At 37.3% G+C, this 17688-nt stretch overlaps 1 protein-coding gene across 3 annotated transcripts in view; it reads right to left on the bottom strand.

Annotated features, from left to right (window-relative positions):
• LOC141396596 (GTPase-activating Rap/Ran-GAP domain-like protein 3) overlaps positions 1–17688 on the bottom strand; it is a 559487-nt gene that overhangs the window by 30244 nt on the left and 511555 nt on the right. For all 3 annotated transcript variants that reach the window (XM_073972169.1, XM_073972170.1, XM_073972171.1), the window contains 3 exons: positions 12191–12294; positions 4750–4879; positions 4464–4573 (listed from right to left, as the gene is read on the bottom strand). In XM_073972169.1, coding sequence (XP_073828270.1) covers positions 4464–4573; positions 4750–4879; positions 12191–12294 — 344 coding nt within the window. The remainder of the gene's footprint in view (positions 1–4463; positions 4574–4749; positions 4880–12190; positions 12295–17688) is intronic.

Here is a 17688-nt window from a genome sequence, read left to right as displayed (position 1 = left end):
GGGTAAACACACATCACAACAAAACTGCCAAAGTGAATGACAAAAATCTAATATCAAATATATAAGAGTATATGTCAAATCCCTTGTCCCGTATGGGATGTTGTGGAACAATGTTTTTTTTTTATATGTCAAATCTCAGAATTATTGGAAATGACACTAGAACTACATTTTTTTTATTTTACTTCCAAATTCTACCTAAAAAGCCATGGTAGAACCATGGTGTAATAATATAAGGTGTTTGCATGAATTACAACAACTAACAATTTTACAATGACAACATAATATTATGGAAACTAAATGTCAATGGCAACGTTTGAATACTAGGGTCTTTTCAAAATAGTTCAGAAAAATTTACAAGAAATAAATAAAAAGATTTAAAATTTAATTCTAATTGGCATCGAAAATATTGTGATAACATAATGTGATACATTCTACACTTCATATATTTATTGTGCGGCACTGAATAGAACAGATTGGACATCTATTTATTGGATTTTGGAATATTCGGGGTAGATCCTAATATATTCTGACAATTTAGTTTATAAAAAAGTTCAAAGCCGTATGATTGTCACTTACACCTTATATTATTACACCATTTTTAGAACAATATAAGGTAAGAGTAATACCCAGCTGACTGAACTGGGCTGTAACGTTAGTAACGGTGTGCCTTAACCAAATTTAAATGGAAGGTGCTTACACCTGGGAAGTTTTTGCAGATTCTGAAACTACAATGCTCATAGATGAGAAATATCAAGAAGCAAAAAAATCGCCGGAGGAATTTTCAAATAAACCGCGATTTAAGTTCACATTTTTAGGGGTTCTTTAGGTTTTTATGATTTTGCTGGGAAACCGCCGGTCCTGTGTAAATGGACCTAAAGAAAATGTTGTAGCTGTGTGTGTTTATGATATTTTCGTAGGTTTTACCGATTTTGAGATATAGAAGTTCAAATTGAGACAATGCACTGACTGTTTCGCCTCCTTATAAAACAATATCATGCTTAGTGCGCCTTAACTAACTTTTGATGAAAACCGCTTACACATGGGAAGATTTCGCGGATTCTGAAACAACAATGTTCATTGATAAGAAAAATTAAAAAATCAGAAAAAAATCGCCGGAGGGATTTTTAAATAAATCGCGATCAAAATTCACAATTTTAGGGTTTTTTTAGGTTTTCACGATTTTGTCGTATCGAAATGAGTCTAAAGAAAATGTTGTAGCTGTGAAAATTCTCTACAAGACCTTTAGGTTTTTTCGTAGGTTTTACCATTTTTGAGATATAGAGGTTCAGTTCAAATTTTTAGGTTTTTATCTTAAGTCTTCAAAATTTTGCTTGGAAACCGCAAGCCATATCAAAATGTGACTAAAGAAAATGTTGAAGCTGTGAAAATTCTTTACAAGATTGGATGATGTCATCCAGTGTCAAGTTCCGTACGACATTTTATATTTTTACAGTGTTTTTACAGTGTTTTATTTAACTTGCTTTGGTGTGTGTTTAGTTCAAATCTGGTAACTCATTTTTAACATGGTTGCAGTTGACCAATCGAACTAAAACTTTGCACACTTTTCAGATTTGGATGACAATGCACGAATATGAAATCAAAACCAATATTGGTCGATTTTTACACTGTTTTACAGTGTTTTATCTAATTTGCTTTTTAAATCTGGTAACTAATTTTTCACACAGTTGCAGTTGACCAATCGAACTTAAAATTTGCACACATTTCAGATTTGGATGACAATACATGAATATGAAATCAAAACCAATATTGATCCATTCTTACAGTGTTTTTACGGTGTCTAACTTAACCCCCTTTTCAAATCTGGTAACTGATTTTTAAAACGGTTGCAGTTGACCAATCGAAGTAAAACTTTGCACACATTTCAGATTTAGATGACAATACGTGAATATGAAACCAAAATCAATATGGGTCCATTTTTTCCTATAGCCCCCATATAACGGTACCACCCGATTTCCGGTATTTTGCTTTTCAAATCTGGTGACTCATTTTTCACACAGTTGCAATTGACCAATCGAACTAAAACTTTGCAAACTTTTCAGATTTGGATGACAATACATGAATATGAAATCAAAATCAATATTGGTCCATTTTTACAGTGTTGTACAATGTTCAATTTTACATGCTTTTCATCTGGTAACTCATTTTTAACACAGGTATAATTGACCAAGCGAACTAAAAATTTGCACACTTTTCAGATAAGGATGACAATACATGAATATGAAATCAAAACCAATATTGGTTAATTTTTACACTGTTTTACAGTTTTTTATCTAATTTGTTTTTTAGATCTGGTAACTCATTTTTCACACAGTTGTAGTTGACCAATCGAACTAAAACTTTGTACACTTTTCAGGTTTGGATGACAATACATGAATATGAAACCAAACCCAATATGGGTCCATTTTTTCCTGTAGCTCCCATCCAGCGGTACCACTCGATTTAAGGTATTTTATCGTCATTTTAAGCCCGAATAGGCTGTAATTTGTCTTTTGGGTTTCCTAATGGTACTGAAACTTCCACACAAAAATTTTGGACATAGGTCCAGGTTTTCGTTTAGCCCCCATATAGCGGTGCGGCTCGATTTCAAGTGTTTTAAGAATTTTATCTTCATTTTTAGGCCGAAATGGCTGTAACGTGGCATTTGGGGCCCCCAATGGTACAGAAACTTATTCACCAAAAATTCATGACATAGGTCCAGGTTTTCGTATAGCCCCCATATAGCGGTACGGCCCGATTTCAAGTGTTTTAAGAATTTTATCTTCATTTTTAGGCAGAATTGGCTGTAACATAGCCTTTATATAACGGTACTACACGATTTCAGGCATTTTAAAGTCTTTATCTAAATTTTCGGCCTAATCGGCCTAAATTGACTATAATTTTGTTCACAGTGGTCAAAAAAATGAATTTACTAAAAAGTTAAAAATAAAGAATAATTTAAAAAAAGTTAAGTTTCAGTGTTTTATTTGGAAATGCACTTAAAACTAGAAAATAATTTGTCGCTTAGCCTCAATAAATATATTCTTTCTCATGATGGAATCTCTCAAATAAAACGCTTGCATTTAAATTATAAATAGTGGCAAAATTAAACGGCAAGCGTTTTATTTGAGAGATTCCATCATGAGAAAGAATATATTTATTGAGGCTAAGCGACAAATTATTTTCTAGTTTTAAGTGCATTTCTAAATAAAACACTGAAACTTAATTTTTTTTAAATTATTCTTTATTATTTCTATTTTCAATGTATAAGGAAAAAATATATCATGCAGAAAAAACTATTTCCCGTAAACACTTCTTCATATCAATGATATGTAACCTTTTCCAAGTCCGAACAACGTGCCGCACACTATAACACCTCATATAGAAGCGGTACAATATTTTTTAATATGTGTGCTATTTTGTTAAATTTGAAAAAATTAAAGCCCTAATAAACATGTGCTTCTTTGAAACCATAGGAAACCAAAGTTTGAAACAGCTTCTCTTTTTCAATGAATTTTTAGCGACCCCAAATATTTTTGCAAGAATTCTACTTTTTGCATGAAATTATCCATTTAGTAGAATGATATGGGTACTTTCAAATTGAAAATTTAACGAATTTTCATTCATGTTTTAAAATATTAAATCATATGTGAAAAATATTAGTTTTATAAATTCCTATAATTTATAGACATTTCCTTGTTTTGTTTACATATACCGGTGACAGTAACGTTACAAACAAAAACAAATTCCTTTGTGGTTGTTGTTGAGTTGTATTGATTGTAGTATTTACTTTACCTTTGTAGTATTTACCTTACCTTCTTTGTTCTACCATGCTAAAAAGCATTCAATAGCATGCCACGTGTAAACAGTACAGCAACAGAATATACCAGTTTTTTCGAAAATTTATCAAAACTTTTTGTTTTCTAAAGCAACTTTTTGTTTTTTGCTTTTCGTATTTTGATCTAACTTTTTGGCTACGTTAATTTTAATCGCATCACTATTTTATTGATCGGCAATGACGAAATGTGGAATTTTTGGCCAGTAAAATTCAATAATGAATCACAATGCAATTTATTAATTCATGACGCATAACATGTTACATGTCAAAAATGCATCCATTAATACCACCTGCATATATATTGTTCATATTTCAAATTCAGAAAGTGTGGTTTTATTCATTACACTTATTTTTCCCTTTGTTTGGTAATTTATAAACGATTAATTAATTGCTCTTTCTACAGTTACAACAATTTTAATATACATATATGTTTACATATGTACATATATCGTTACATGGTGTTAAGTATTTACTTACAACTACATATGTATATACGTATATCATATACAGATCATAAAATCAATACACATTTTATATGGGTCAACATTGTATGAGTTTTCCATGCAAGATAAGAGTGTTTGGGTGTGTGTGTGTTATGATTGGTAACACATGTGTCATTTGCACTTACTGTAAATTCTGGTGGGTTTGGTAGTGTTGGGCCAAATGGTGGCACATTCTCATCACAAAATATGGCCAAGCGATAGGTTTGTTCATGTTTCGTAACTACCGCAAAAATATCTACAACAAAAGAGTTATAAAATTTAAATTGAGTTTCCAACAGTTTTGCATATACATAGGTACACATAGTGCCTATGAATGTTCTTTACATGTTTCTATGGAATGATGTGCTATTTGTTATTGGTGATGTGCGAAAAAATGGAGGTACTGGATGATTGCTGTTCATTTTGACTTACGTGTAAATTGGCTTTTTATCCATGTGGGATCAAACATTGTTGGCAAAACCGTATCAACATTGGCTGCTGTACTTTGATCTATGAATACAATATTCACAATATCGTTACCGATGTGACGTTTTCGTTCCACCTAAAATAAAACAAAAAGAAAGATGTTCGGTTTTTTCGTTTTAAATTTTGTTTGATTTGAATAAAGAATTCAAGGATGACAGTAGGAACAAACTTGTAGATTTTTTAAATTGATGGAAAAACGAATGTATATTATTCTAGTTATCAAATGCTACAAATGATTCAATACGGTTTTGATAATGATCACAATTTTTATTTTTAACTAGAGTCTGAGAGTAATATGATTACATGATTTCGCTTGAATTGGTGTATACATTATGACAGCGATTATATGCACTAATGAAAATTGTAAAAATATGTATCTTTATAAATGAAAATCAAATGTCGTGTGTTGGTAATTGCATCAGTTGAAACGTCGTCATAAGCCAACTTAGGATTTTAAGGGAAGAAAGTTTGACCACGCCCACTTTTTGCAATTTCAGTTTTTTTCTTCAAAATCTACTGAAACGATTTTAATGAATTTGCCAGGGAATGTAGAGGGATGGCCCCGGTGAAAATAGGCTGCACATCATGTTGAATATTAAAAAAAACGCTACATTTGCAATAATAACAAATTTATCGGTTTTAAAAATTTACGAATTAATCTAGGTACTTATTTGGGGTCTAAAGACCCGACCCAGTCTATTTTTATACCCTACACCACTATGTGGAAAGGGTATTATAAGTTTGTTTTGGTAAAAATGCATGTAACACCGCGAAATATTCGTCGGAGACCCCCAATGTGGTTTACCAATATTCATATCTCGACGAGATAAAGCGATATTGAGATTTGTGTCCGTCCGTCCATCTGTCTGGACCTATCGTCACGAGATTTTGTATGGAGATCGGGTTCAGAACAGAATAGATCCCTATTTTTATTGCTGATGATCGTGACATATTTAACGAGTGAAATTTTTTAGGTAGAAGAAGATGACTACGGATGATGATCTGATATTATTTAGCGGGTGAAACGGACCATTACTTTTGTATGATAAATAAAAAATATATTTTTGTCTATATTTTATTTCCTGGAGGGCATATGCCGGCAAAGTAGCCTACATAAAAACTACTGACCTTTCCCTCTAATGCAAATTGCAATAACGTGTCTGCTGGGTAACGGGCCTAATATATAATGGGTTTTGTGTAGAGAATCACATTTCCCCATTCCCAGTTTATGCATTATTGCAAATTACATGGTGCCTTAGTGTATTAATTGTCCAATTTGATTTTTATAGATACATTGCAGCAAGTGCAAGTGCGCACGATAACCCTCGAACGGATGAATCGATTTGGTCCAAAATTTGGCTTTCGTAATATTTTGTCCAAACTTAGTTTAAGTTGGAAGATGGGTTATATCGGTCCACACCTTCCGGTACCTCCCCCACAAAAGTTCGGAAATATTAGGAAAATTTGTGCGCACTATTTCTCTTGAAGGGAGTACCCGATTAGGTCCATACTTTGCACATCGTGAAATTTCTACCAGACTTAGATGAGGTTCTAGTATGGACTCAATCGGTCCACTCTTTCGAGTACCTCCCACACAAAATTTCGGAAAAAATTTAGTTTATGAATCTCTTTGATTTTTGTTGTAGCATCTTGTATTCACTGCACCGCTTACGACGGTACATGTCTCAGTAGGGGCAAGTCCATACTTCCTGAGAAAATAACCAGAAAGATGCAAAAACCCCTATGACACCGTGTGTAGTGGTTGGAGCGCAAGACAACTCTCGAACGGATCAACCGATTTGGTCCAACATTTGGCCTTCGTAATATTTTGTCCAAACATAGTTTAAGTTCGATCATAAGCCATTTCGGTCCACTCCTTCAGGTACCTCCCCCACAAAAGTTCAAAAATGTTCGGAAAAATTGTTCGCACGATAACTCTTGAAGGGAGTGACCGATTTAGGCCATACTTTACACATCCTAATATGTCTATCAGACATAGATCAGGTTTGAATATGGACTTTGTTTGTCCATTTTTCGGGCACCTATCGCACAAAATTACGGATAAGTTCACTTTAAGACCCGCTCTCGAATCATTTCGATTTTTTAAGCAACTTGCATTCGCTACCTCAATTACGACGGTACAAGTTTTTTCAGGGGCAAGTCCATACTTCTTGAGAAAACAGCCCGAATGGTGTAAAAAGCCCTATGGCACCATATGTAGTGGCTGGAGAGCACGATAACTCTCGAACTAACCGATTTGGTCGAAAGGTTGGCCTTCCTGATATTTTGTCATACTTTCAGTTCAAAGATAGGCAATACCGGCCCACAACTTCCGGTAGTTCCCCCGAATATATAAAAAAAAATTAAATGGTATGCACTATATCTCTATATGCCTGTTGATCTAGAGGTTCTCTCCTATATTGTTGGACCGTCATCTCTAGAGCATGAATATCCTTCTTGAAGTGGGATGGCTCTCACGGTAACACCCGAGCAAGTACTGCAACGATAGCATCTCATTATGTTGTCGTACTGGAAGAATCTTTGCCACATCATGTAGATGGTCCACTGTAGATTTGAGGAGGCACCCCGTTGCTGTTCTCAGGGCGGCGTTCTGACAAATTTGAATCTTATCCCACTGCGTGTCACATAAATTCGGGGACCAAATTGGCGCCGCACAGCTTACCACAGACCGACCTATCGCTTTATACGTGGTCAACAAGGTTTCTTTTTCTGCACCCCAAGTGCTGCCGGCTAGGGACTTGAGGACCTTGTTCCTACATTTCAGTTTATCGCAGATAGTTGTTGGCATGCGCGGACGACGTGAAAGTGGTGTCGAATGTGACCCCTAAAACTTTGGGGCAGTTTGTGGTCGGAATTCTGTTACCATCGACCCTGATATTCAACTCTCTTCTATACTGCGCCGTCCATGTGGTGAACAGAGTGGCCGTCGATTTAGTGGCGGATATTTGCATATTCCTCGCGTGTAAAAAGGTGGTAAGATCGGTTAAATAGGAGTTCAGTCTCTCACAGATTTCATCAGGGTAGGTACTTGACGCCAGGATCGTACAATCATCCGCATATATATCGTTTCACTCTACGGGGCTTGGATTTCTTGTTCCTGAATTCCACATACGACTGGCGACCACACATATAGTTGATTATCCAACGTTTCAGACTTGTCCGGAGGGTTGTCTGCTCGATGTCCTCGAACAGCGTGGAGTGGTTGACAGTATCAAAGGCTTTTGATAAGTCAAGCGCCACCATCACTGTTCTATCACACGGCCGCTCCTGGTTGAGTCCTCGACAAATATGTGTGGAGATGGCGTGCAGCGCTGTTGTCGTGCTGTGCTGCTTACGAAATCCATGCTGATGATCGGCAACTTGATAGCTATTTCTAATGCTGGGGAGGACTAAGGCCTCAAGGGTCTTCGCTACAGGTGAGAAAAGCGAAATCGGCCTGTACGATTCACCTTTGCTGGCATCCTTGCCTGGCTTTAGTAGCGGGACCACCCTGCCCATTTTCCAGACTTCGGGAACAATGAGGGTGGCTAGCGACAGGTTGAGAACTTTAGTGAGATACTCCACTCCCGGCTCATCCAGCTGTTTCAACATTACCATGGAAATCCCGTCAGGGCCCAACGCTTGGGTGATTTAGCGTTCCTGATGGCATTCGCAACATCATCCATTGTAAACTGTGGTGGTTCATCCTTGGCAGGAAGAGATCTAATGCGACGTAACACTCTTCTCTTCGCCCTGTCACTCTCGGGGTGCTCGATAAACAGTCGATTGAAGTAACTTGCACACCTCTTCGGGTCAGTCAACGCAACGTCGCCAAACGTGACTGAGATCCTGTCATCCCTCCTTCCGGGGTCCGAGAGTGACTTAACCGTTGTGCACAATTTGCTTATACCGGCTCCAATGTTGCAACTCTTCAGATGATTTAACCACTTGTTTCGCTTATGTTCGCCGACCAGCCTGTTAACTTCCAGTGACAGCTCCCTGACTCTGGGGTCGTCGGGGTCGATTCGTCGAAGCTCATCACGCTCATTTGCTAATCCCGTCGCCTCTGCTGGGAAATTTGGTCTTACTTCGGGTATTCGACCAGCAGGTATATGGCGAGCGGCTGCATCATTGATGATGTCCCGGAACGTCCTTTCCGCTACCCGAACATCAGAAGGATTGGGCAATTCTCTGAATCGGTGATTGGTGAACTCTCTGAAACTCGGCCAATCATAATAATAATAATTGTTCCACAAACATCCCATTCGGGACAAGGGAGACTTCTCTCATATCAATGAGTGCACCCCGATTCATATTAGCTCAATGATATGGGACCTACTGTTTATTGCCGAGTCCGAACGGCGTGTCCTAAGACACCACTTGTAGAGAAGTTTTACATGGCTGCAGTACTCAGGAAATGTCGCCAACATTGCTGAGGGGTATTTTGCCACCGTTGAAATTTTTGATGTTGCCTGGCCTGGGAATCGAACCCACGACCTTTAGCGTGCAAGGCGGGTGTGCATACCATTGCACCACGGTGGCACCCACTCGGCCAATCAGTTTTCCCATAATTGACGAATGTGCGGCGTTCAGAGGTGATGAAATCGGGTGGTCTGCTGATGGAGGCAATTATGGGGAGATGGTCTGATCCAAGGGAAATGACGGGTTGCCAGGTGACGTCATTTGTCAGACCAGGTGACACGATGGTTATGTCTGGCGAACTGTGACACGCTCCTCTAATTCTGGTAGGGGCGTCCTCATTGACCGAGCAAAACGTAGAGCTATCAATCTGCTCAGCCAGCGCTATACCTCTCTGGTCGTTTCCGAGGGCCGAATGCCACATCTCATGATGCGCATTAAAGTCCCCCAGGACCAGACGATTATGACCTTCCAAAAGCGGGCTAATGTCAGGCTTATAATCTGAGATACAGCAATTTCTCGGCGGGATGTATACGTTCAGCAACTCTATTTCGGCAGTTCCACACCTGACTGCTACCCCCATACATTTCATGTACGGGTCATTAGAGGCAGGCTCAAGTGAGATAGGTCTGTATTGAACAGGCTGGTGCAAAAGGAAAGCTAATCCCCCACCTCCACATCTGGTGCGACCTTTCCTTAGCACATTGTAACCATCACAACGTACTGAGCAGATTCATTTCATCGATCTTACCTCGGAGCCCATTGCAATTAAATCGCAAAAAGGATGTATTTTCTGGGATTGGAACAACAACGGCTGTGTTCGCGCAGCATGCAGCAACATAGTCTTTATCGTAGTCCCTCGCGTGGGCAAGTCCAGAGCAACCCCTTAAATGCACCCACTCCTGACGTCTATTGCATCTCACCGAAGATTGGATATGGATGAATATGCGGATGTGACAAACCGAGCACAAATATATTGGTCCTGGGTTTTCATCCGTCCCGGCAGGGACCAAAAGAATCCGGAGCAGACATTCCGGGATATGCCGCTCCCAGCACAGAAAATCGAAACAAATACAAACACATGTACACTGAGGTGGCAGCCGCTGGCCGCAACGCTGATATTGTGTGGTCCCGGGTCAATCCGGTACTGAGAACCCGCTGCCGTGGGATTGAATGATCGTTGTGTCTGCAACGATGTATAGTAGGTTGTCGTAGGTGGTCAAACAACGAATATATCGCAATAGTCGCTAATGCTTGGTTTACATTTAAGAAATCCACTCGATTTCAACTGTCAAATCCATAGGTTAAACGTCAAATGAAATCCAGATGAGATTTCATTTGACGTTTGGGCTATGGAATTGACAGTTGAAATCGAGTGGATTTTGTAAATATAAACTTACCATAATAACACCCAACTTTTCATTTTTGTGATTTTATTTATAATGACAATGACTAATATCACAGCTTTGGTTGGGGACCTTCCAAAAGCAAAGCATGACTATGAATGAAGAAAATCTCATCTTTCCAATGACGCAAAGTAGGTTGGCGTAAGTGGCCATATATCGGAGATATCGCAATAGTCGGTAATACATCGCAATTTTGATGTGATTGTAACGAAATTTTGGGGGTTGGCAGGTTAATGATGGTCGGGTAATATTCAGGAGTCAGAATTGGCAAAAAACCTACATATGTGGGGTAAAATTCAACGTTTTATTCTTATGCTAATATCTCCGCTTCTAATAGGGGTATTACAAAAGCAAAGCCCGCCAATGGAAAAAGGAAAGATCACCTAACAATGGTGCAGATAGTATGGCGCACATCCCACTTTTTAATTTTTATTTGAATTGTAATGACGAATATCCCAGGTTTCAACAAATGTCGCCAATATTAAAAAGACATTCTGAGCCTTCAATTGGTCCAAATATTATAAAATACTAGAAATATAGAAAAAGCCGACCAGATATCCCAATTTCCAATTTGTTGAATTTTATTTCCAATGCGGATATATCTGTTTCTGTTGAACATATTATATTCAATCAGTACCAAGTAGATTGTCGGCCGTAGTCAAATATAAAATTATTAATTATTTTGTGTCAGTTAGCTTAACCCTAACATTTGGTATAATAGACAGAATGGGAAAACTTTAGTATCTACATAAATGAAATGTTTACCAGTGAAAATCCTATGCACTGGGATAGTGGTGTAGGGTATCACATGGTCGTCCCGTCCGACTATAGCCCTCTCTTACTTGTTTTTTTTTATGTATTTTGTTATTATTTTCTTTTAGAATAAGATACTTACAACTTCATTTAGTGAATTAATTTTTATTCTGAATTACAACATTTGATGTTTAACGCAAATGTCGTGCACTTTAAAAATTAAACTTAAATAGAATATCGAAATTGTCAACAATTTTTCTCGTCTAACAAACTCAATCAATTGGCAAGTAGTGTACTAAATATTTTATGCTTTGCGTTTTTGTTTCTCAAAACCCCTATAAATTGCAAGACATTGTAAACCACGTTTCTCTTTATGACGCAGATGTGTTTACAAGTTTGAAAAATGAAAAACCCTGTTCTTGACCATAAAGTCATGTTTATGTTTTTGTGTTTTACAAACTGAAAAATTGCAGTGGTTTGTGACCTTTGTTATAAATTCGAAATGTTCTTTTGTGTCGTTAAGAAAACAAGATATAAAACAAAATGAAAATAAACCACTTGTTATATCATTAAAACTCTTTAATACTTTAAGTCTTTAAATATAAGAGTTTTGTATCTTTTACCACAAATACACACACATACACGTTTACTACATTACTGTATTTTATTTTACAGAATATAGCAAAGTTTTTTAAGCTGATAACACAACTAAAGTTGAGATACATCGTATCTCTAGTTACCATCCATCCAACCAAACAAACTAGCAAGCAGTTCATTTCAATTGTTTCATCTCCATTTTTCCTACTCACCTGTTGTCGGTTATCCTTGGAAAAGGGCAAAAGTGTTGATACATGAAACATAATTTCATGACCTTCATGCAGAGTATATACCGAGTATTTACCAGTCATATCACCTGCAACAAAAGAAATAGAATAGTGTGAAAGAATGAAGAAAAATTACAGCACAGAAAATTCAATTAACAAGAGATGATATCAGGAGTACAACTGCATAGCGCTTTCAGTCACAATCTCTACATCTCTCTTTGGGATAATAACATGGGGAATTCTTTGATTCACAACAAACATTACAATAGACTTGGGGTACCGCGTTTTAATGTTTTAGTTTAAATACCTTTATATAATGTTATATTTTTTTGGAAAACTTCAGCACAATAACTATTGAGGCTATGACACTTATAACATAGAAAACTTAAATTGGGTTTTTTGGGTAATATGACAATTACCATCTATGGTTCTGCGTCCAATAAATGTGTAGGGAAACCATGCTGTCGTTATTTCTTCACTTTAGATCTTTAATCGGTAAATTTTATATAATTTTTTTCCTTTTTATTTTCTCATATTAAATTTTTTTGTTTGAATGTGCGTTCACACGTTTCCACCGCACAATTCATCTATCCTTGATAAATCCGAATATTAAATGAAGATGGCTGACAGACTAGAGGTTATAATAACATATTTCATGAAACAACACGTTGAAGGCAAATGCTCAACATTACACTTGTATTACACGAAGCACGAAGTGTTATTTTTTCTTGTTCTCTGCTGTACATGGGCAAAAAAAAACTACAAGAAAAGAAAACTATAACATCTTTGTGGGTAAGGCATAAAAGAAATGCAGTTTTCTTTATTTTTTCTAAACGAAAGTCCATTTCAGGATGAATAAGAAGAAAAAAACCTTATAAGAAGATGAATACTATAGTTAATGGAGCTTGGCAGTGGATGAACGAGAGTAATTTAAAATAAGAAATCTTGCCGTTTCTGATATAATTGCTGGTAAAACGACTTATTTCTTCCATAAAATATATTTTTTGAACTTTTATAGCTAAAACTACACATATTGACGAATGCAGTTAAAGAACAAGTAAAAAAGTATCAGTCGGCTTTGCCGACATAGATATACCCTCAGCCCATATGAATACAAATTTTCATCTACGGACAGATCGACACAATTGTTGAACTTTTGTGTGGCGAGATAACATAAAGAGAAGATCGTTGAAGGGATATCGTGCATACCATTTTAGTGACATTTTTTAAATATTGGAAGGAAGTACAGGAAGTTGTTGTCAATATTTGAACTGAAACTAAGTATGGACACCTTTTGGGCTGTTTTCTCAAGAGGTATGGACTTGCCCCTGAAAAAGCATTTACCGTGGTAATTGAGGCAGCGAATGCAAGTTGCTTCAACAAAAATCAAAGTGATTCGGGAGCAGGTCTTAAAGTGAATTTATCCAAAATTTTGTGTAGGAGGTAACCGAAGAAGTGGACAAATATAGTCCATATTCAAACCTGATATACATATGGCAGATGCGTTAGGATGTGTAAAGTATGGACCAAATTGGTCACTCTCTTCAAGAGTTATCATGCGCACAATTTTTTCGAACATTTTTGAATCTGAAGGTGTGGACCGATATTGCTTATCTTCGAACTTATACTAAGTTTGGACAAAATATTACGAGGGCCAAATTTTGAACCGAGTTTGCAGATCCGTTCAAGAGTTATCTTGCGCTCCAACCACTAAATACGGTGTCATAGGGGTTTTTGCACTTTTCAGGCTATTTGCTCAGGAAGTATGGACATGCCCCAGATGAAACTTGTATTGTCGTATGGGGGGCGGTGAATACAAGTTGATACAACAAAAATCAAATCGATTCGAGAGCAGGTCCTAAACTGAACTTTTCCGAACTTTTGTGTGGGAGGTACCCGAAGAAGTGGACGGATTGAATCCATATTGGATTCTCACCTAAGTCTGGTAGAAATTTCAGGATGTGCAAAGTATGGGCCAAATCGGTTACTCTCTACAAGAGTTATCGTGCACAAACATTTTTTCTTGTTTGGAACACCCTAATGTTGCAACACGTCAAAACGTGGAAATTTTCCCCGCACTGAGAACCAAAAATACGTTATTACAGGTAATTCTGCAGAAAAAAGGTGATTAAATCTTATAAAGTACAGAAAAAAATATGGTAACCCTATGGAGGCTGTGGTCAAAAGTGGACCAATGTCACATTTATTTATAAAAACCTGTTCTAAACTCTGAGTTCACTATTACCCAGCAAAATCCATTAGTCATTACGTAACCCATTACAAAGTAATGTAAACAAGCTTCTTTTCCCATTACAAGTAATCTGAAAAGTAATGGGATACTTCTTAAAAAAATTACAAGGCAAACCCACTTACTTTGCTCCTCACTAAGTAATGAGGACGGTGGTACAGTGAGTGTGTGTCCGACTATAAATCCTAGGGTTGTGTGTTCAACGCTCACTGTCAGCACGCGAGTTTTTTTAATTAAAAAATAACAGTTCGTGGCGCACATGTGCACTGCACATTTAAGTTCTTAAGCAACCCTTAATGTTCGTGTGCGTGGCATAGTATGTAGTGTCTTTGGCTAGAAATCAGAGGGTTCGTGTGTTCAACTCGCACAGCGAGCGAAATAAAATAAAGTAAAATAAAAATAAGAAGTGTGATGAAATTAAAAAAAATCTCTACATCAACTGTTCTAAAAATAGAATTTTTTTCAACTTACTTTTCAACTTCTAGTGGCCACAGAATAACTAGTTATTCTAGTGGTCATAAAATAACTACAAAATGAGTGCGACATGCCCTTGTAAAAATAATGGGGAAGAAAGGGGGTTTGCGAGTAGTTACGGCTGCCAAAAATCCCTTACAAAACCCATGATTTTGGGAGGACTTTTTTTGCTGGGTAAAGTCTAATCCGTTTAGAATTTGTTAAATATCCGTAATATACATTAAATCGAGATAGAAGTCATATATGGGGGTATAGCAAATCATGGACCAATATTGACAATTTCTCGCGAGGAGGATTACTATGCAATAACAACTCCTAGTACCGGATTACAGCGAATTCGGTTAAACAATATGTTGGCAACAGTAAAATACTACAATTCAGAATGATTCGTTACATGGGAACCACGCGAAATTTTGGACCTAGGATTCCAATATTTTTGTAGGAGTGTTTTTAGCCCCCGAGGACCAATTAATAAAAATTTCAGTTCGATATATCATCTAGAAGTATTTTTGTCACACCTTCCCAGGTAAGTGCCACCACTGTGCAGTGGCACGTGTTAACAAATTCCGATTGAGCTCAAACTTTGGCAATCTTAATTTTTAAGAAAACTAAACATTTTAGGGGGGTGCCACCATCAAGTATAAACCTATATTGATAATTTTCTGCATGGAGGTTTTCTACCCATTGATAATCCGAAATACTAAATACCAAACGACAGTCATTTCGGTAGGAAAATGTGTCTAAAAACTTTAAAATACCAAAAATCGGCAGGTACCTTTCTATAGGGGCTATATCAAAACGTAGACCTAACCAACAATTCTATACAGGAATGTTGTATATTCACTATGAAAGCTGTACATCGAATTTTGCCCATTTCTGTAGGATAATGTGGTTAAATTTTAGAAAACCCCGAAAATTATTAGGGGACCTACATATGTATATCAAAGTGAGTACCTACATTGAAAAATTTCGGGCAGAATGTTTTGTAGCCCCAAATAAGACTTAAAATTAATTTTCAGGTTAATGTGGTCAAAACATTCAAAATATCGCAAAAGGTTTGTTCTATGCGCACTATATCAAAACGTGGACAAATACGGACAATTCATTGCAGATATTTTGATTATCCCCATTGAAGATTTTATACCGACTTTTACCCATTTCTGTTGAAAAATAAGGCTAAAATACAGAAATCGGAGGTACTTTCTATGGGGCTATATCAAAACATGAACCTGTGTATATCATCAATTCGCTGCAAAAAAACTTAAAAAAAGCGGGATATACACCTTATGAGGGCAAAATAAAAACGTGGACATAGTCCAGCAATTTTTTGCAGGACTGCTGCATAACCCCAACGAAGACCGAACCTAATTTCTGTAGGATAATAGGTGCCACCGTGGTGCAATGGTATGTACACCCGCCTTACACGCATAAGGCCGTGGGTTCGATTCCCCGGCTAGGCAACATCAAATTTTCAATGGTGGCAAAATACCACTCAGTAATTTTGACGACCTTTCCTGAGTAAATCAAATCTAATCTTTGGGGGGCATAATAGCAAAACTGAATGTGATAGCGACAAACGCCGAGACAAGTATCTACTCTTTTTTGGTCTTCTATTACGCAACATTGTCAGAATATGGTTATTTTGTTCGTCGCACCTCAACCATACACAAAATCAGTGACGTAGATAATAAATTTATCATCCCCATAAAGACTACCTATTATACATATGGTTACTATTACAATTCCTTTTACCATAAAACAGGGACGAGCTTCTTTGCTTAGATCGTATAGTGAGGGCGCCCACTGAGTTGTTTTTGCATTTGCTTCTCTCTCTCTCACGTACAGTGTAAATGAATGAAAACAAACAAAAACATAATGTGGTTGTTGCTTTTTTCACTCATACGTTCATACATGTCTTCGCTTTGGTTGTATTTCTGTGGTCGTCGCTGCCATAAAAGCAGGTAGTCTTTATGGGGGTATTGGTCTTTATGGGGGTAAGTGGATGATAAATGTATTATCTAGGTCACCACCGTGGTGCAGTGGTAAGCACATCCGCCTTGCACTCAGATGGACTGCGGTTCAATCTCTAACCAGAACAATCAAATCCCCTCAGAGTAATGTCGGCCTACATTTCCTTAGTGTTTCAACCATGAAAAATTGTACTAAAAAGTTGTGTTGTTAGCCACCCCGTTCGAGATCGGTGACAAGAAGTAGGTCCCACATCATTGAGCCAATATTAATTGGCGTGTTCTCATTGATAGGAGAGAAGTCCATCTTGTTTGGGGATATTGTGGAAACATATGTATTAGGCCGGGGCGATTTGAAAACCTTAATGGGCCCTTCGAGTTTCTGATTCCTGGAATTGAACTGAGCAAAAAAGTCCGATTTTGACTTCAAGTTTTTTATTGGCGTTTTTTGGATATTTTGGCATATAACAGCCAAACCATTGAGATTTGCGACCCAACACAAAGGCCAAAATTGTTGCCAACACAATAATTAAGAACTCACTAGTACATCGCGAAATTATTGGAATGCTCCTTTAGGCAGTTTTGGCATTGATAAAGTGCACATTTGTCTGCAAATATCGATAAACGACATTGTGCTGCAAAAGTTGACCAGAAATATATTCAAGCGCCCTGTTACAAAATTCTATCGTATTGGCGTCCATGGACAACGAAAATACGTTTGGTTCGGATGGGTCACTTCGTTTTATTATTTTATAACGGTAAACTATAACGGGCATATCTTTTTTTCACTACGG

Source organism: Musca autumnalis, unplaced genomic scaffold, assembly GCF_047663935.1.
Source record: "Musca autumnalis isolate F117 unplaced genomic scaffold, ASM4766393v1 scaffold_3, whole genome shotgun sequence".
Classification (NCBI taxonomy): Eukaryota; Metazoa; Arthropoda; class Insecta; order Diptera; family Muscidae; genus Musca; species Musca autumnalis.
The sequence above is the reverse complement of the archived record's forward strand: the minus strand, read 5'-3'. Positions and strand labels throughout refer to the sequence as shown.